Raw genomic sequence first — 19,721 nt, 5'->3', positions numbered from 1 at the left:
CCAGATGGAAGGAGAGCCTTCTGGGCACAGCCCTCCTGCCAGGGCCCTCTCCAGAAACCTCTCACAGTCTCCCCCAGGACCCCAGATGCAATCAGAGATGGGAGCCCAGGGACAAGCGAGATGGGAAGGGGAGAGGCAGGAAAAGGATGCCAGTCAGGACAGTGCCAACTCCAGAGCTGCTGTCCAGGACCTACCTGCAGGGAAGGCGGGCACCAGCCAGCCCCGGCCAGCCCTTGTTGACTTAACAGGTGGCTGTGAGGTGGGAGAAGAGGAGGAGGAGAACACACCACTGGAAGACTGGTTCCCATTGGTCCCTGTCATGCTTTAAAAAGGCCCAGAGAGGCAGTCTCGACACCCTAGATCCCAAGATCTCCAAGGATTTGGTGGCATACCTACTCCAGCACACAGAAGCATGAGGTTCATGACTCTCCTCTTCCTGACAGCTCTGGCAGGAGCCCTGGTCTGTGCCTGTGAGTATGGCTCTTCCCCGACACCCAACCATATAGTCCCCTGAAGACTGGGCCCTGCCTTCATTTCCCCTTCCCCTCCTCACCAGAGGCAGTTCACCCAAGTCTGTCTCTGTAGCCCACTCCTGCCTCCCACTAGCTTCTCCACACAGGGACTGTATGGTCAGAGGAAGCCAGGAGCCCTGTGGCCCCAGCCTGGCTCTGCATTGCCTCTCCTCTTAGTCTGTGATTGGCCCACTCTGCTCCAACCACTCTGGCATTCTTTTTCCCCTCAATGAACCAAGCCATTTCTCACTGCCAAGACTTTTGCACATCCTCTTGTCTTTTCCCCTGCCTGTTTTTTCACCCACCCATGTCAACCTCCCTCCTACTCAATTTCCAAGTGTCTGCCCCGCTAAGCTCTCTGTGTCCATGTATTTCCTCACAGCAGCCTTGCTGAAGCCCCAGAATCATTTTGGTCCCTATTTTGCATTTTCTTGCCTCCTGTATTTTTCCTTCCTAGTACTATCACAAATGTAATTAAATAATTGTTTATGTAATTATGTTAATTCCTCCAAATCCCCCATTGACTGTCAGCTTCCCCGAGCAAACACTATCTGTCTTCCTCACAGCTGTATCTCTAGCCTCTAACACCATGTCTGGTGCATAATGCATGCTTCATTCATGCTTTTGGAAGAATAAAGAAATGGAGGGAAGGTCCTTCTGAGGTCCTTCTATCAGGTGACAATCAAAACAACTCCTGCCCTGTCAGTAAGGCAGGTGCTGTGGTCATGCCCTCGTGGTCATGCCCTTCAACTTTCATTATGAAACTTGGACATCTAAGACATAGAAGAGAGTCAGAGAATGATTCCATTTCCACAGGGATGTTCTGAGTAGCCTAGGTCTGGGGAGGATAACAGAGAGAGGGATTTGGTTGAGATACCAAAAAGCATTTCTAGTAGGCCCCTTGTGTAGCAGAGATTTCTCTCCTGTCTGTCCACTGCCACACTCCTGAGATTAGAGGCCTGAGAATTCTAGGCAGCCCTGGCTGGATACAGCTCATGCAACTGTACCCTACTTGACATGGTCACTGTTCCCTCCTTTGCAGATGACCCAGAGGCCGCCTCTGCCCCAGGATCGGGGAACCGTGAGTCCTTTCTCTTCCTCCTTCCCCAGTCCTGGGTGGGAGGGTTAATGACTTGGGATATGAGCAGAGGAAGTCAGAGAAGCAGAAGAGGGGTCCAGGGGAAGGAGAGTTGGGAGGCCGACCTTTAGGAGACATGGAGAAGGGAGACTTCCTGAGAGACTCATGCACTGGAGAAGGACAGAGCACGGGGGAAAGGGTAGTCCTGTCTGGAAGCAGAAGTGGAGTAAGAAAAATGGGAAAGAAAGGAATACTTTTCTTGAGCAAGAGGAGGAACTTCACATTAGATGGGTTCAGAGGTTTGCATCTGCCCTACCTTCACCAACAATTTCAATTCAAAAACCTTTCACGTGGTTTCCCATTTCTCATCATGAAACTCTCACCTCCTAGCCTGACATTCAGGGTATCCATGATCTAGATCCAGGGTACTTTTCAAATATAATTTCCCTAGACTCCATTGCTTGCATTCTCTACATCAAATGTTATACATTTGTTTCATCAGACAACATGAGTAACTTTCTACTACCCAACGTTCCTCTTCCTGGGCGCCTTTTCAACCCCTACCTGTCCGTGCTCTAATAAGCTTCAAGTCCCAGCTGCTCTCTGAAGCCCTCCCTGCCTGGTGTGTATGGTGCCTCTGTCCCAGTCGCTCCTTTCATCCCTCCCTCTTCTGGGCTTCCCATATATAGCAGTTTTGTCTCTTTTCCTAGACTGTAAGCCCCTGAGAGAGGGATCTAATTCTCATTCATTTCTACTTCCCCAGCCATGTACACACTCTGGATAATTCATGGCAGAAAGATAAACTGTATTTCTGCACATCTTCACTGCACTGCGAGCCCCAACCACAGCACACACCTGCACCCTCCCTGCCTTCTCACATACAGCCCAGAGGGAATACCGGGCACCTTGGTCTCTTCTCAGATGCCCCTGGAGTGTTTCACACCAATGCAATAAGAGAAGTTTTGATTCTCCAGATAAATAAATGGATTGTTTATAGCTACAGAAGCCCCCTTCAGAGACTGCCAAATTTCTGTCCTCATCCACCAACCTGCCTAGAAGGGAGAAGCTAGTGCCCTCTGCAAAACCTCCCCACACTAGGGGGCTGGTATAAGGGATGAAAACTAGGGGGAGTCTCTTTAAGGTGATCTTTCTGCCAAAATGACTTTACTTTTCCCTGAACCATAATCTACTCTAGAAAAGGGCCCTGGAGGAGCAGGAAAAGTCTTGGAGGCAGCAGGAAAAAGCTTGAGGGATGCTAAAGAACCTAACACATCATGAAAGTCAAGCTCTAGAGGAATTGGGAGAGAGGGAGCTATCCTCAAGCCAGACCTTGAGGGGGTAAAAGCACCACCTGCTCCCCCACCGGAGTGGAAAGAGTGGAGGTAGCTATTATTCCTCTCACTCCCTCACCCTTGCAGCTTGCCATGAAGCATCAGCAGCTCAAAAGGAAGATGCAGGTGAAGACCCAGGGTTAGCCAGACAGGCACCAAAGCCAAGGAAGCAGAGATCCAGCCTTCTGGGTAAGCCTCTTTGCCAATGCCTGGTATAGAATTCTGATGCATGAAACAGCAAGATATCTGGGGGCCAGTCTGCACTCACAGGCACAAGCACAGGGACACAGCTACACCCATATTCCTAGGGAGGGGTTGGGGTGCACACCTGCTTCCACACACAGGGTTTCTGGGCCATAGGTTTTGCAGCTAATACTGGCCTACCAACCTTCCCATGACAGAGAAGTTGGTTCCTTCAGCAAAACCACATCACCTTAGGGGTGCCCATGGTGCCTAGGAAGCGGGGGAGCTCTCCTACAAAGGAAGTAGTTTTTTTGCTTCTATGACCTCTTCTTTTCTGAATCCACCCTAGAAAAAGGCCTAGACGGAGCAAAAAAAGCTTTGGGGGGACTCGGAAACCTAGGAAAAGATGCAGTCGAAGATCTAGAAAGCGTGGGTAAAGGTGAGTATGTCCCCACTCCTCCCTCAGGACCAGCCTCAGTCTCCACCCCTTGCATGAGATCTGAAACTGCCACAGCCCGCCCATTGAAGACCCCTCACTTTGTGCTTTCGAATGTCTCCAATTCCTCATCCAGATTTAAATTGCCATTCTTGTCTGATATTGATACTCCCTGGGGTCTAACTTGCTTTTTTTTATTGCTCTTGCCCCCTGCCCCTGCCAAGGTGGGGAAAAGAGGTAGGTCTTTGGGGCTCCTGTGAATCTAACCTCCATCCCTCTGACTTCTGTGTAAGCCCCTCCAGGCCTCCCTTCCCCTCCCCCTCCCCCTCCGTCTCCTTCCTCAATTCCCTGGCTCTCTTTCCCTTCCTTTTTTCTTCCTACCCCTTTACCCCATTGTTTTCTGTGGCTGTCCTAGGAGCCGTCCATGACGTTAAAGACATCCTTGACTCAGTACTATAGCTGTAAGGAGAAGCTGAGAAATGATGCCCAGGAGCAGCAGGCTTTACGTCTTCAGCCTAAAACCTAAAAAAAAAAAAAAAAAAAAAAATTTAAAAACAGCTATTAAACTGAAAGCATCTGTAATATTTGGAGTATGTGTGTGTTTTCCTTAAGAAGAGATGGGGTAAGAAACCTGGCCAGGAGCCCAAAAGGTTGGAGGAGCACTCCATGAGGCTTCAATTGGCACCCTGGCCCTTCCTCCCAAAACACAGCTTCCAGACCCAGCCTTCCCAGAGAGCACAGCTCCAGCAAGTTCTTTGATTCATCCCCAGCCCTTCACCCATATCTGCAGGGTCTAAGCCTCAAGTCCCAAACTGGTTGCCTCCTCATCCCTCATTCTGCCTGCCCAATGCCATTTTACTATGCATCAGTGTTGAGTGGGACTTTTCTCATTGCCCTGGATTTGGCTCTAGGACCCACAGCTAGAATCATAGACCCCCAAATGCCCCACATTCCATGGAGAACTTCTGACATCTGGAGCCTGCCCACCACCCTGGGACTTCCTTAGAGCTAGAAAAGCCAGCCCAATCCCAGTCAACCACAAGACTATCATTCTCTACCTGTGGAGAAGGAGAAAAGTGGAATCATCAGGGTCACTGGCTCTGTGGGGAAAGCAGTGCTCATAGCAAAGAGATTTTTCTTGAACATCTCCATGGAAGAAGGGAGGGAGATGCTTCTTCTACTCTTCAAGTCAAGTGAAGGGCTGTGGAAATCACTCCTAGATTGAAGGTTCCAGTCCAGGAGGAGACAGGCATCTCCCCCACCAACCTCCCATCCCCAGCTGAATGCACCCTCTAGATTGACCTGAAGCTGCCCAGACTGGAGCACAGTAGGACAGCTCTTGAGAAAGCCGTGTCCCCAGGCATCAAGATTATATTAATTAGGGAAGGCTAATCTACTATAAACAATAATCCAAGATATAATTGCACAAACATGTACAAGTCAAGGTGGTTTGTTCCAGATTTGGGGGAGAGAGGCAATAGTCTATCTTCTCCACAGAGTCATTTAAGGATTCCAGGATGCCAACAGCCCTGCCATCTTCAATATCTGGCTTCAAGATCATTCTGTCATCTTTATCACCATTCCAACTACAGAAAGGGGCAAGGAGCATAGAACAGATTGCTTGGAGGTTTGTATGAGCTATACTAGCAAGTAATATAAGAACCCACTCCCAGTGGCCACACCTAACTGCAAGGACTGCAAATGCCTAGCAGTAAGATGGTCAAAATGAATGTTTGTGTCCCTGTAGCAACTTCTGCCACCGGGCAAAGGGAACAAAAAGGTGGGTACCTGTTTATCATCTGACATTTCTAGAAGCAAGAAGTTTTTCATGGTAGCCCATGGAAGAGATGCAAGAAGACACTCTCATCCCAGGCTCCTGAGGCCACTGAAGAGCAAGGAAGAGAACTTAGGATTCCCATTGCTCTCATGAGTACATTTAGAAGAGGGATTGAAAGCCAAGAAGCTGCACGGGGGGCTTCCAGGCTGGATGGGAGGAGGCAGCACCTGGTGAGAGTGTTGAGAGTGTGGGCCACTGGCCTAAAGGAACTGCCACTCTTTGAGGGGTTCCACAGCAATGGCAGGGCTGGGATGAAGCTGACCACCATCTATCTGGTGACCACCACCCCCTGCATCAGTGGAGGCCTCCAGAGGAGCAGAAGAATGGAGACCAAGCCAGGAGGAGATCAGGATTTCTCCCTCATTGACTGTGATCAGTGACCTTAGAAGATCTCTGTCTGCACCATCCCACCTCGCCTGAGATCCAGAACCAGACCCCACCCCTTTTCATGTCTCTCCAGTGAAGCATATGCTGGGGAGAGGAAAGGGAGGTAAGATTTTATACTGGATGGACTCTCAACAACCACAAGGAACTAGAACAAATGGAATCCTCTAAATCTGTCATCAATAAATAGGAAAGGGAGATTTAACAACACATACAAGATGCCTCTCAGTTTAGGATGAGGTTACAGCCTGATAAACCCATCATAAGTTGAAAATATAAGTTAAAAGTACATTTAACATACCTAACCTACTGAACATCATAGCTTAGTCTTGCCTACCTTACACGTGCTCAGAACACTTACATTCACCCAAAACTGGACAAAATCATCTAACATAAAGCCTATTTTCTAATAGTGTTGAATAGCTCGTGTAATTTATTGAAAACCGTAATGACAGTGGAAAACAGAATGCTTTTATGGGTACTAGAAGTATGGATTCTACTGAATGTGTATTGTTTTCTCGCCGACTAAAGTCAAAACATTGTAAGTTGGGGACTATCCGTATTTGGGAGCACTGTTTGAAGAAAAACAAACTCCACCAAGTCCTGCCTATTCAAGAAAATATTGTTTCTAAAAATAAACCCACAAGCATCAGGATTTGTCATCATAATGATGATCAAGGGGCTGGGCACCGTGGCTCATGCCTGTAATCCCGGCACTCTAGGAGGCCGAGACAGGTTGATTGCCTGAGCTCAGGAGTTCGAGACCAGCCCAGTCAATATGATGAAACCCCATCTCTACTAAAAACCCAAAAAAAATTAGCCGGGCGTGGTGGCGTGTGCCTGTAATTCCAGCTACTCAGGAGGCTGAGGCAGGAGAATCACTTGAACCTGGAGGCAGAGGTTGCAGCAGTGAGCCTAGATCGCTCCACTGCACTCCAGCCTGGGTGACAGAGCAAGACTCCATCTCAAAAAAAAAAAAAAAAGATGAAGGACAGCCATTTCTAAAGGGGTCTTCTGTTATGTATATTAAAAATTCAAATCTAGTTCTCAAAATGTTAAGGAAAAAGCAAAGAGACGGAAACAAAGGCAGAGCATGATAAAGCAAGCACAATTAAATGTTGACATTTGGGAGCTCAAGTCCCCATTGGATCTAGAAAGAGGATGTGAAAATTCTTTGTACTATTTTTACAAATCCTCTGTAAGTCTGAAGTTATTTCAAAACAAAAAGTAGGTAATGCATATGTTAATTAGCTTGATTTAGCTGTTCCACATGCACCCATATTTCAAAACATCACATTGTATGTGATAAATATATACAATTTTCATCTGTCAATTTTTAAATTAATTAGTTTTAAAATAATACAAAGTAAAAATATTAAATGAAGTGTTCTGAAATAATAAGAAAATCAGGAGTTTTACAAGAAAATCCAGATTTCCAATTTTCCTTGAAGAATTAGAATGTCTGGCAGCCATCGGCTCAAGGCAGAGGCAGCTGACCACTTTACAAAGGGCAGGCACACTCCAATTTGCTCCAAATCTACCACTTCCTCCTGATTTCCAGCACCTGAAAGGGAAGGACAATTACTACTTATTATCGCACCTATGCTGCTGTTTGCCTTGTACCTGGACTGCCTGGCTCTTTAATGGTACTTGCTTAACTCCTGTAGGCATTGAGATTTGCAACACTTAGCCCTGACCTTTGACCCCAAGTCCCTTTCTGGACATTGCCAGATGAGGTAGCTAGACCCCAAGGGAGCCATGAGAATCCTTTTTGCTTAGACCACAGGCAGGAAGAGGGCCTGCTTATTGGTCTTCTTTGTGGACTGTTTCACAGCTTCCTGGAGCTTATCCCTTCACTTGTGAAACTAGAGATAGAAAAAAAAAATCCTTCCCCTTAAGGTCTGGAAAAAGCTTTCCGAAGATGCACATAACATGTCTTTTTTTTCCTCTGGGCCCAGTTGGTGTCCACTAAACCTTCCAGAATCAAAATGCTGAAGGGTACTGTCCTAGTTAATTTTATATGTCAACTTTCCTGGGCAACAATGCCCAAATATGTGGTGAAACATTATTCTGATGTTTTTGTGAGGGTGTTCTTGGATGAGATTAACATTTAAATTGGTAGATCTTGAGTAAGGCAGATTGCCCTTGAGTAAGGCAGATTGAAGGCCGGCCTCATCCAGTCAGTTGAGGCCCAAATAGAACAAAAGATGGCCCTCCCCTGAGCAAGAAAAACTTCTGCCAGAAGGTGGCCTTCAGACTTGCACCACAACATCAGCTATTTCCTGGGTCTTCAGCCTAACACCCTTCAGACATGACTTACAGCTTTGGACTTGCCAGCCTCCATAATCACATGAACCAATTTTTTAACATAAATCAACCTCTCTCTGTTTCTCTCTCTCTCTGTCTCAATCTCTCTCTCTCTCTATATATATATGTGTGTGTGTGTCTGTCGATAAATATTCATACTATATATAAATACATATATATACAAATACACACATATCCAATTAGTACTATTTCCCTGGAGAACCCTAATGAATACAGGTATCAATTAGTTAAACTAGAGAAACAATGTTACAGAGGCCTCATATTTATTTAAAAATGGAATTTAATATTCCAGCAAGGAGTTGTGGTTGACAGCACAGACTCTGAAACTAGGAATCCCACGTTGAAATCCAGCTCTGCCACTCACTAGCTGTGTCATCATGGGCCAGCATCTTAAACTTCCTTTGCCTTAGTCTGCTTATCTAGAAAGTAAGAGTATTAATAGTACTTTATCTCATTGGGTTGTTAGAAGGATTAAATGAGATTAAAATGGATAAAGCTCTGAGAATAGTGCTTGGCACATACTACATGCTGTATGTATGTTAAGGAAACAGAATTCACATTTTTAAAAATGTTTCACTCCATTGCTTTGTCTTTACACCTCCCTGATGGCCAAGGTGGAAGATCGGAGGCATCAGAGGAGTGTGGCAGAGCTTGTGCAGGCCACAGGGCTTGGCAGAGAAGACAAGCCATGTCGAGCACAGCAGCCGGGGTAGAATAGCCCTTGGAGATCAACGTACGCCTGTGTCTCCAATGCAGGAGCAGTCTACCCTAAATAGTCCATGTCAATTCCTCCCTTTAGAGTCTCTTCTTCCCCACCAGCCCCCAGAACGTGGCCTAACACACAGGGAGGGGAATGAGGAAAAGACATTCATCACAGTTCAGACAGGAAGTGGTGTATCAGTGGAGAGGTCCAAGTAGAAAACAAATGGCACACTCAGGAGAGCTGATATATATATATATAAAAAATACTTTAAGTTCTAGGGTACATGTGCACAATGTGCAGGTTTGTTACATATGTATACATGTGCCGTGTTGGTTTGCTGCACACATTAACTCATCATTTACATTAGGTATTTCTCCTAATGCTATCCCTCCCCCATCCCCCCACCCCACAACAGGCCTCGGTGTGTGATGTTCCCCACCCTGTGTCCAAGTGTTGTCATTGTTCAATTCCCACCTATGAGTGAGAACATGCGGTGTTTGGTTTTCTGTCCTTGCAATAGTTTGCTCAGAATGATGGTTTCCAGCTTTATCCATGTCCCTACAAAGGACATGAACTCATCCTTGTTTATGGCTGCATAGTATTCCATGGTGTATTATGTGCCACATTTTCTTAACCCAGTCTATCATTGATTGGTTCCAAGTCTTGGAACCCAATCTTGGGTTGGTTCCAAGTCTTCGCTATCGTGAATAGTGCCGCAATAAACATACGTGTGCATGCGTCTTTATAGTAGCATGATTTATAATTCTTTGGGTATATACCCAGTAATGGGATCGTTGGGTCAAATGATATTTCTAGTTCTAGATCCTTGAGGAATCGCCACACTGTATTCCACAATGGTTGAGCTAGTTTACACTCCCACCAACAGTGTAAAAGCATTCCTATTTCTCCACATCCTCTCCAGCACCTGTTGTTTCCTGACTTTTTAATGATCGCCATTCCAACTGGTATGAGATGATATCTCATTGTGGTTTTGATTTGCATTTCTCTGATGGCCAGTGATGATGAGCATTTTTTCATGCGTCTGTGGCTGCATAAATGTCTTCTTTTCAAAACTGTCTATTCATATCCTTTGCCCACTTTTTGATGGGGTTGTTTGATTTCTTCTTGTAAATTTGTTTAAGTTCTTTGTAGATTCTGGATATTAGCCCTTTGTCAGATGGGTAGATTGCAAAAATTTTCTCCCATTCTGTAGGCTGCCTGTTCACTCTGATGGTAGTTTCTTTTGCTGTGCAGAAGCTCTTTAGTTTAATTACATCCCATTTGTCTATTTTGGCTTTTGTTGCCATTGCTTTTGGTGTTTTAGTCATGAAGTCCTTGCCCATGCCTATGTCCTGAATGATATTGCCTAGGTTTTCTTCTAGGGTTTTTATGGTTTTAGGTCTAACATTTAAGTATTTAATCTATCTTGAATTAATTTTTGTATAAGGTGTAAGGAAGGGATCCAGTTTCAGCTTTCTACATATGGCTAGCCAGTTTTCTCAGCACCATTTATTAAATAGGGAATCCTTTCCCCATTGCTTGTTTTTCTCAGGTTTGTCAAAGATCGGATGGTTGTAGATGTGTGGTGTTATTTCTGAGGCCTCTGTTCTGTTCCATTGGTCTATATCTGTTTTGGTACCAGTACCATGCTGTTTTGGTTACTGTAACCTTGTAGTATAGTTTGAAGTCAGGTAGCGTGATGCCTCCTGCTGTGTTCTTTTTGCTTCGGATTGTCTTGGCAATGCAGGCCCTTTTTTGGTTCAATATGAACTTTAAGTAGTTTTTACCAATTCTGTGAAGAAAGTCATTTGTAGCTTGATGGGGATGGCATTGAAACTGTAAATTACCTTGGGCAGTGTGGCCATTTTCATGATATTGATTCTTCCTATCCAGGAGCATGGAATGTTCTTCCATTTGTTTGTGTCCTCTTTTATTTCATTGAGCAGTGGTTTGTGGTTCTCAGGAGGGCTTTTTTTAAAAGACTCTTTCAGGAAAAATGTGTCTATTATTTACAGAGATTCAAGTAAGGACTAGCAACAGCAGGAAGTCTGAAGCAGCATGTTGGGGGTGGTGAATAATGTCACCTGACACCAAGAGATGGCGCTCTGAAACAGGGACCAGACAGAAGCTGCAGTCAGAGAGAAACAGCCATTGCCACACCATGCTGCATTAAGTATCCGTGGCTGTAAAAATTATTCAAACATTTGGCAGCTTCACACATCGTTTCGTATCCACAGTTGCTATGGATCAGCAGTCCAGGTGCAGATACGCCCTCAGACTGAGTCTCTAATGAGGCTGCAGTCAAGGTATCATCGAGGCTGCGGTCACCTCAAAACTCAGCTGAGGAAAGACCCACTTCTAAGCTCAGTCATGCAGTAGCTGGCAGGGTTGATTTCCTCACAGATAGCTGGACTAAGGGCCTCAGTTCCTCACTGGCTACAGGCTGGAGGCTGTCCTCACTTTCTTGCCATGTAGGCCTCTCCACAGGACAGCCTCACTCATGGCCACTCACTTCATCAGAGCAAGCTGAGAAGATCCAGAGACAGAGTGTGTGTAAACAAGACTAAAGTCATAGTCTCAGAACTGACTACCTCATCACTTTGCCATCTTCTATTTGTTAGGAGTGAATCTCGAGACCCAGCCCAGTTAAGCAGACGAAATTACAGCAGGGCACCAATGCCAAGATGTAGGCATCACCAGGAGCTATCTCTGAAGTCATCCTACCACACACACATGCCAAAGCAAGAGAGGGAGCAGGAGGAACAAATGCCTTGACCTCTCCCTTTTCCCACCCTCCCATCTCCCACCTGTGTCTCCCATTGGCCAAACTCAACTCGAAGCTAGAGGGCATGGGAGCCCAGGTGATACAGCCCATACAGGCATCCTTCCAGACCAGTGTGGAGATGAGAGAGAATAAACCTGAGGCAGAGAGGAGAGAGGTACAACGAGCAGCCCATGAGACAAGACACAGATCAGCGAACTGACAGTCATCATGGAGGTCAGATAACCTAGAAAACAAGACATCACACAGAGCAGCCCCTCACCCATATCCATGAGGTCTGTCAAGACATCACACAGAGCAGCCCCTCACCCATATCCATGAGGTCCATCAAGACATCGCACAGAGCAGCCCCTCACCCATATCCATGAGGTCTGCCTCTTTAATCTATGCACCCAATTCTTTCCCAGGCTCTATAATTTGGGGTAACATTTCTCCAGGCCCTGTTATAGAGCAATGAAAATTTTCTATAAAACAAATGTCCTTACTTTCACCTCATCCCTATTTATGTAAATCCTTGCCTCTTTAATTACTGAGGCCAGGAGGAAGATTTGGGAGAGGAAAGGGCTATGCGGTGACATTTGGAAAGACCCTGCTCTGTGACAGTTCTAGTGTTGATGCCAAAGTTCTCATTTCCTCTTAGAAAAGTCTTGTGCAAATAGCATAATTTGCTCCTGTTGACTTTTTTAATGTGCTCATGGAGACTGCTCGAGATCTAGATCTGTTTGGGATCTGCAGGACTTCTCCTTCTGCAGTGTACACACACATGTACACACGTATGTGCGCAAACCCAGGGCACTGGTGCCATCAAAACTTTCTCTTGTTCTTCAGCCTTCCCCGTTCCAGGTAAGGCCACCGCCACCTTCAAGGCTCCCAGGCCCAGACCCTCAGGCAGGTAGCAATTGCCAAGGCTTTAATGTCCCACCCCATTAATTTTATCTTCCTTTATCTCCTGAAAAGATTAATGCTCTAAACCCTGGCACCCAAAACACCCTCATGTTGAAAACTCTTCAATACCCTCTTCTCACACTCATCTTCAGAGCTACCATGAGGCAGAGAAGCTTCCGGAGTCAGCCCACGTGGGGCTGGGTGACTGCCAACACCAAGCAAGGGGAAAGTCACAAATTGACATCCAGCACCTTACTCTCCACCCTTCAGCCCCTCAACTGACTCCTGCTCCACAGCCCGTTCTATTAATATCTAGCATTCAGCACCAGCCCAGACAAAAACCTACCTGGAAAGATGGTACAAGAACCCCACACAACTCCATAGAACTTCTCTGTCTAAAAAAATGCTTTGCCGTATATTATCTCACTTAATCTCCACCACTATGCTGTACATAGGAGCCACAACTCCTAGACAACAAATAAAAATCCTATCACTTTTCAAATCCTAACATTTTCATATGACAAAGCCAGAACTCAAAATCCAGACCTCTAGAGTCCCAGATCAGGAGAGGAAGAAACGCCAAGTCAAAGAGAAGCTTCTTTAGAATAATCTGCTTTTCTGGATTATTCACACCATGGGTCAGCTCCCCACTTGAAGTCAGAACCAAGCTCCAATTTCAGTGAACCACCATCATGCTTTGACCAGGAGATTCTCTCAGAAATGTGGGGTCCCATTGATTAGGCCTGAAGACAGAGATTGGCAGGCCTATGTGAGCCTGGAGGAGTTCTTTTTAGGGGCTGGATAATGTCAAGAACAGAGAACAACTCCAGAGAAGGCACACACGCCTTCAAACCCATCCCCTCATGGGGAGAAAGCAGCCAGGAACTCAGGCCTCAAGTGTTCTAGGTGTGGTCTCCCAGGGAAACGGGCTCACTTAGTTTGGGGAAACCTTCAAACCTTGCACTGAGTCCTATGTAGACTGGGACAGAAGGTGGACAATGTAATCTCCTGAGCCCTCAACCTCCTCCTGGAGAGATGACAAAATTAAGATTTCTCTACCAGAACCCTCAACAGACACATCCCAGAATCTCCCCAAGTGAAATGTGCTCTACCTACCGTCCCTGAGAGCCCAGGGGTGTGAACCCACAGGGCAGGTGTGGTGGGGAACGGAGGAGGGAGAAAGAAAAGGGACGGCTGGGAGTTAGTAGAGAAAGGCTCCTATCCAGGACCTGCCTGCAAGGATCCCAGGTATCAGCCAGCCCAAGTTAGCCCTTGTTGACTTAGCAGGTGACAGTTTGGGGAAGAAGGGGAGGAGGATGCGGAAGTCACACCTCTCCAGGTTTGGTTCCCATTGGCCCTTGATATCCTTAAAAGGGCCCAGCAGTTTCAGCATCCTTATTCCCCCGACCTTCTGCAGATTCTGTGGTTATACTCACTCCTCATCCCAAAGAATGAAATTCACCACTCTCCTCTTCTTGGCAGCTATAGCAGGGGCCCTGGTCTATGCTGGTGAGTATGGCCTTTCCTCTGTGCCCCACAAGAGTCCTCCCAGTCCAAGGTGGCCCTCACTCCTGCCTTCACCCCTCTCCTCCTCTCACTCCTGCCTTCACCCCTCTCCTCCTCTCTCAGTGCTATTCTGGCTTCCCTGCCTCTGCAAGTGACTCCTCTCCCAGTTCTCCACACATGGCCTCTGCACCCCACTGGCCAGAGGAACCCAGAACTCTTTGGCCTTTGCCTGCCCTCCCAGCTCATCTCCTCACACACCATTGTTTACCCACTATGCCTCAGCTACACGGGCTTCTCTGGTGTCCCCTGCATATAGTTGAGCAGGGTGTCCCCTACACAAGGGTGCCCAGGCAAGGAGTGGTAGAAGCTAAAATCTGGCCGACACTCTACTTGCCAAGCAGTGAGCCTGGCCCCTGGCTGTGTCTCTTAGGAGGAAGGGAAGCTTTTTTTTTTTTTTTTTTTTTTTGAGGCTGAGTCTCCCTCTGTTGCCCAGGCTGGAGTGCAGTGGCGCGATCTTGGCTCACTGCAATGTCCCTCCTGGGTTCCAGCGATTCTCCTGCCTCAGCCTCCTGGGTAGCTGGGACTACAAGTGCGCGCCACCATGCCTGGCTAATTTTGTATTTTTAAGAGAGACGGGGTTTCACCATGTTGGCCAGGTTGGTCTCGAACTCCTGACTTCAGGTGATCCGCCTGCCTTGGCCTCCCAAAGTGTTGGAATTACAGGTGTGAGCCACTGCGCCCAGCTGGGATGCCTTTTTTAATTCACAGAAGCACCATTTGGGCCATGATGATCCTGCGGTTCCTTGAACATCAGGATCTTCCTTCTTGTTCTTTCCTCGTCTAGAATGCTTTCCCTCTCCCTGGCCCCTTCCCCCAACCAACTCTAATGTCACTTGGCCAGTGATTTTTCATCTAGAAAATCTCAGTTTAGATACAATTCCCCAAAAAGGCCTTCCATGCACATGCGGAACAAATTAGATCCATGTGGCCTTCTCACACCAGGCTGCACGTTCCCTTCCAGCACTGTCACACCAGCCATTAAATAATTTCGTAAAAGGACAGATGTAAGCTCTGTTAGGACAGGGGTCTTGTCTGCCCTCTTTAGCACTGCACCTCCATCTCTTGGCACAGAGCTTTGCATAAATGTTGTGTTGAAAGAATAAAGGGAATCAGGTCTGGGGTCTCAATCCTGCAAATAGCTCAAATATGGCCCCATGACCCCCACATACTGTCCTCCTCCACCACAGAGGAAGTTGAGCCCCTCTGACCATGGCCAGCTGCCTGACAGACACCTCAGGGAAGCCTCCCAAGCCAGGGGCCAGTCAGGAGGAAGGCACTGTTCCGAGAGACATTACACTTCTCAGAGGGGAACCTGTTTCAAAAGCCATAGGAGTTAAACATCAGAGAGTGCCCCAGTAGACCCGCTGATATGGTGGAAGGGCATGTCCAACCAAAAGGGAAATTGATCCCCTTCTATCCATGAGCATTCCCAGGAGATAAGCTTTGGGAATGGGAGGGGAGGGTGGCTCGGGTAGGTCCGGTTCGGTCCTTGCTCTCATCTGGCGTGTTTCCTCCATTGCAGAAGATGCCTCCTCTGCCTCGACAGATGCTGATCCTGACCAGGAAGCTGGGACCTGTGAGTCCTCCTCTCCCTCCTGCCCTAGTCCTCATTGGGAAGGTTTAACAGTTAGGGATGTGAGTGGTGGCTGGGAGAAGAAGCCAGTGGGAGGAGATCTGGATTCTGCGCTTGGTGGTAATGGGGAGGCGCAGGTAATATAATAAAGAAGGTAGCATGGGTTGAAATGGCACAAGGCTAAAGACCAAAGAGGATGACCCAGAGAGGCAAGGACAATAGGGAGCATGGGGAAAAGGTTATTGTGAATAAAAGGGAGAGAAACATGAGGTTAAGTGGTAAGGGCAATGTCTCACATGGCATTAATACCTTCACCTGCAAACACCTCCCATTACTCCCAATTCCTTAGCAAGACAACCATTATCTGGCCTCTAACCTCATTTTCCAACCCCATTTTCCATGACTCTCTTTTATGTCGCACCCACATCAGCTAAATTGAACTTGTTTCCATTCCCCACACCTATCCCACACATGCCTTTGCCTGACCTCTTACTCGCTGCCTGCCCCCAGGGAAGCCCCTTTGGTACATCCTCTCCTGCTAACATCCTGCCTTCAAGATCCAGCTTCTCTATGAAGTGCTCCCCGATTCTCATCTCCCTTAAGGGGGCAGCGTTTAAGCCATATCACTTCTGTATCCTGGCACCCAGCACACATTAGGTATCCTGGGGCCCTGCAACCCATTCCAAAAGAAACAAACACTTTGACTTTGCTAAAATCAATCAATTTGTGCATTCACAGCTAAGCCTAATGAAGAGATCTCAGGTCCAGCAGAACCAGCTTCACCCCCAGAGACAACCACAACAGCCCAGGAGACTTCGGCAGCAGTTCAGGGGACAGCCAAGGTCACCTCAAGCAGGCAGGAACTAAATCCCCTGAGTAAGTCTCTGTCTCTATGCCAGATCAACAACCTAGAAAAGTCTCTGGCTGCAGGCCCACATCACACCTCCACGCACAGAGATAAGCCTGGTGAGAAGCAGGTAGACTCAGACACCTGAACACAAAGGCACAAATGGGATTGTGCATTGCACCCACACACAACGTTTCCACAATTGTAGATGTTGCGGCCTGCACTATACATGGTTTCTGTCCTGGCTCACACAACTTCCTATGAGAGAAGTGCTGGAGCCCTCAGCAAAACTTCTGCACTTTAGGACTTTCTGTAGGGATGATGTCCTGGGTGGAGTGGGGGTGGGGGGCGGGTGCAGGCAGGGCAATGCAGAGTTCTCTTTAAATGAGGTGACTTTTCTGCTGATGTGATTGTTCTGCTCCAAAATTAGAATCCATAGTGGAGAAAAGTATCTTACTAACAGAACAAGCCTTTGCAAGAGCAGGAAAAGGAATGCATGGAGGCGTGCCAGGTGGAAAACAATTCATTGAAAGTGAGTGCATCCCAAGGCAAGGCTTTGTGGGAATGAGAATACTTACCACCCACCATCCAGGGGTGGGATATGGGACAGAACTTGCCCCCATTTCCACCTCACATATGAGACTTGGAATTGCCACAGCCCCTGCTGTTGAAGACGCCTCACTTTGTGCTTTCATATGTTTCCAATTTCTCATCCAGATTCAAATTGCCGGCTGGGCACGGTGGTTCACACCTGTAATCCCAGCACTTTGGGAGGCCAAGGCCGGTGGATTGCTTGAGCCCAGGAGTTCAAGATCAGCCTGGGCAACATGGCGATACCCCATCTCTACAAAAAAATACAAAAATTAGCCAGGCGTGGTGGCACATGCCTGTGGTCCCACCTACTTGGGAGGCTAAGGTGGGAGGATCACTTGAGCCCATGAGGCAGAGGTTGCAGTGAGCCGAGATCGTGCCACTGCACTCCAACCTGGGTGACAGAGAGAGACCCTGTCTCAAAAAAAAGAACAGATTCAATGTGCCATGTTGTCTGATATTGATTCACCTGGGGTCTAACTAACCCCCAACCTTCCCACAGCAGAGCCTGCTTGTTTCTATTCTTCTTGCCCCCTGCCCCTGCCAAGGTGGGGAAGAGGGTAGGTCCTTCAGGGTCTGGTGAATCTAATCTCAATCCCTCCAACTTCTGTGTAAGCCTCTCCAGAGTCTCAGTAAGTCTGGAAAGCAGAAGATGGAACTGAGGAGAAATGGAAGGGGTGGAGCTGGTGCCTGGGGTCCTAAAAGCCTCATTTGTTTCATCTTTCCCTCTAGATGGAAGTGAATTTGCACAAAAATTACTGAAGAAATTCAGTCTATTAAAACCATGGGCATGAGAAGCTGAAAAGAATGGGATCATTGGACTTAAAGCCTTAAATACCCTTGTAGCCCAGAGCTATTAAAACGAAAGCATCCAACTTGCTGTGTGCCTGTGCTCTATGGGATGGGCCCTGGAGGAAGGGCGGGGAGAAAAGCCCTCCCTGGACCAACACAAAGCATAGGATGTCCTGACCCAGGCCCTTGGCCAGTCACAGCCTGCCTAGAAGGCAGAGCCTCTAACAAGCCCTTTTATTCACTTCGAGCCACATCCACATGTGCTAAGCCTCCTTTGAGTCCAAATGCCACTCCAGTTTTTGTCCACCTCTTATTCTTCACATATTACTCCTAGTGACATTTGAGCATTTCCAAAAATTAAATCAAATTCTGAAGAACCAGGATTTATCATCCTGAAAATAATCAAAGCCTGGGCCATTGATACTAAAGCCACTTTCTGGTACCTTTATCGAAAATTCATCTCTCCTGCCTTCTATTCGTACATTCTCCACTGGGCCAAAGTGGCTGGCAATGGCTAATTAGGTCAGACAGTAAAGTAATGAGCCACTACAGTGACAACTGGCACTTGACTAAAAAGACCAATTGAATCCATTAAAGTTATTCTTGTGATGTGGTGCAGAGAAACCACTTTTGACTGTGTTTTAGATGTGCAAATTATCTTCCTCAAAGGACTAAAGTCTCTCAAAGGGGTCTCGGTCACCTCTTCCTCCTCCTGCAACTTTGTTTTCCTCCCCTATAGCTCATGGCTGTGTCTTGCACACAGATAAACCAGGGAAGATCACTCATGACTTCAGGGGGCAAAGAAAGCAGTCAGATCTTCTGCCAGACCCCTCCCCAGGCTGGGCACATGGTCTTCTGCTCTTTAACATGCCCGGAGTCATTGATTCTAGACTGTTCTTCTCACCCCATCTTAGTTTATTTTCTGTTGCTTATAACAGAATATCTAAAACTGGATAATTTATAAGAAGGAAAATGTACTCTTACAGTTCTAGAGCTAGGAAGTCCAAGGTCAAGGGGCATGTCTGGCAAGAGCTTTCTTGCTGGCAGGGAATCTCTGCAGGATCCCAAGCTGGAACAAAGAAACACATAGTGAGGTGGCTGTCCATGCTAGCTCAGGTCTCTCTTCCTCTTCTTAGAAAGCCTCCAGTCTCACTCCTGTGGCAAACCATTAATCCATTAACCCATTAATTCATTAATCCATAGATGGATTAATCTATTCACAAGGGCAAAGACCTCATGACCCAATCATTTCTTTTTCTTTTTGTTTTTTAAGACAGAGTCTTGTTCTGTTGCCCACACTGGAGTGCAATGGCTCAGTCTCGGCTCACTGCAACCTCTGCCTCCCAGGTTCAAGCAATTCTCCTGCCTCAGCCTCCCAAGCAGCTAGGATTACAGGTGCCCACCGCCACACCTGGCTAGTTTGTTGTATTTTTAGTAGAGACGGGGTTTCACCATGTTGGCCAGATGGTCTCAAACTCCTGACCTCATGCGATCCACCTGCCTAGGCCTCCCAAAGTGCTGAGATTACAGACATGAGCCACTGCACCCAGCATGACCCAATCATTTCTTAATAGCCCTGCCTTTCCATATTGTTACTTTAGGGATTAAGTTTCAATGTAAGTTTTGGAGGGGACAAACACTCAAACTATACCATTCTACTCCTGGCCCTCTGAAACTCATGTCCTTCTCAAATATAAATATATTCATTCCAACTCCATAGCCCCAAAATCTTAGCTCATTCCAGCACCAACTCAAAAGCCCAAAGTCCAGAGTATCATCTGCGAGCCTGTGAAATACAAACGAGTTATCTACTTTTAAGACACAATTGTGGTAAAAGCATAAAACAGACATTCCCATTCCAAAATGGAGAAATAGACAAAAAGAAACGAGTAA

General features: G+C 46.9%; 2 protein-coding genes across 3 annotated transcripts; both read left to right on the top strand.

Annotated features, from left to right (window-relative positions):
• The first annotated feature begins 350 nt into the window (after positions 1-350).
• On the top strand, positions 351-4,124 carry DCD (dermcidin). Of its 2 annotated transcripts, none has more exons than XM_002823354.2 (5): positions 351-470; positions 1,555-1,593; positions 3,009-3,110; positions 3,454-3,543; positions 3,956-4,124. In XM_002823354.2, exons 1-5 carry the CDS (start codon positions 413-415, stop codon positions 3,997-3,999), a joined length of 333 nt encoding a protein of 110 aa, XP_002823400.1. In that variant the 5' UTR covers positions 351-412; the 3' UTR covers positions 4,000-4,124. The 2 variants fall into 2 exon arrangements, with proteins under 2 accessions (XP_002823400.1, XP_024112889.1); XM_024257121.1 differs by lacking the exon at positions 3,956-4,124 and adding an exon at positions 3,765-3,781 and having other exon boundaries at positions 413-470.
• A 9,732-nt stretch (positions 4,125-13,856) lies between these two features.
• On the top strand, positions 13,857-17,911 carry LACRT (lacritin). Its single transcript, XM_002823353.3, has 5 exons — positions 13,857-13,968; positions 15,548-15,601; positions 16,337-16,474; positions 16,876-16,977; positions 17,769-17,911. Exons 1-5 carry the CDS (start codon positions 13,911-13,913, stop codon positions 17,828-17,830), a joined length of 414 nt encoding a protein of 137 aa, XP_002823399.2. The 5' UTR covers positions 13,857-13,910; the 3' UTR covers positions 17,831-17,911.
• Positions 17,912-19,721: the final 1,810 nt, after the last annotated feature.

Source organism: Pongo abelii, chromosome 10, assembly GCF_028885655.2.
Source record: "Pongo abelii isolate AG06213 chromosome 10, NHGRI_mPonAbe1-v2.0_pri, whole genome shotgun sequence".
Taxonomy (NCBI): domain Eukaryota; kingdom Metazoa; phylum Chordata; class Mammalia; order Primates; family Hominidae; genus Pongo; species Pongo abelii.
The sequence above is the reverse complement of the archived record's forward strand: the minus strand, read 5'-3'. Positions and strand labels throughout refer to the sequence as shown.

What these genes read in the sequence shown, in the direction of transcription:
- DCD (XM_002823354.2), top strand. Translation starts at nt 413, where the DNA reads ATGAGGTTCATGACTCTCCTCTTCCTGACAGCTCTGGCAGGAGCCCTG. An exon ending in AGGAGCCCTGGTCTGTGCCT is followed by an intron (nt 471 to 1,554) that starts GTGAGTATGGCT and finishes CCTCCTTTGCAG; the next exon opens with ATGACCCAGAGGCCGCCTCT. An exon ending in TGCCCCAGGATCGGGGAACC is followed by an intron (nt 1,594 to 3,008) that starts GTGAGTCCTTTC and finishes TCACCCTTGCAG; the next exon opens with CTTGCCATGAAGCATCAGCA.
- LACRT (XM_002823353.3), top strand. Translation starts at nt 13,911, where the DNA reads ATGAAATTCACCACTCTCCTCTTCTTGGCAGCTATAGCAGGGGCCCTG. An exon ending in GCAGGAACTAAATCCCCTGA is followed by an intron (nt 16,475 to 16,875) that starts GTAAGTCTCTGT and finishes CTCCAAAATTAG; the next exon opens with AATCCATAGTGGAGAAAAGT. An exon ending in TGGAAAACAATTCATTGAAA is followed by an intron (nt 16,978 to 17,768) that starts GTGAGTGCATCC and finishes CTTTCCCTCTAG; the next exon opens with ATGGAAGTGAATTTGCACAA.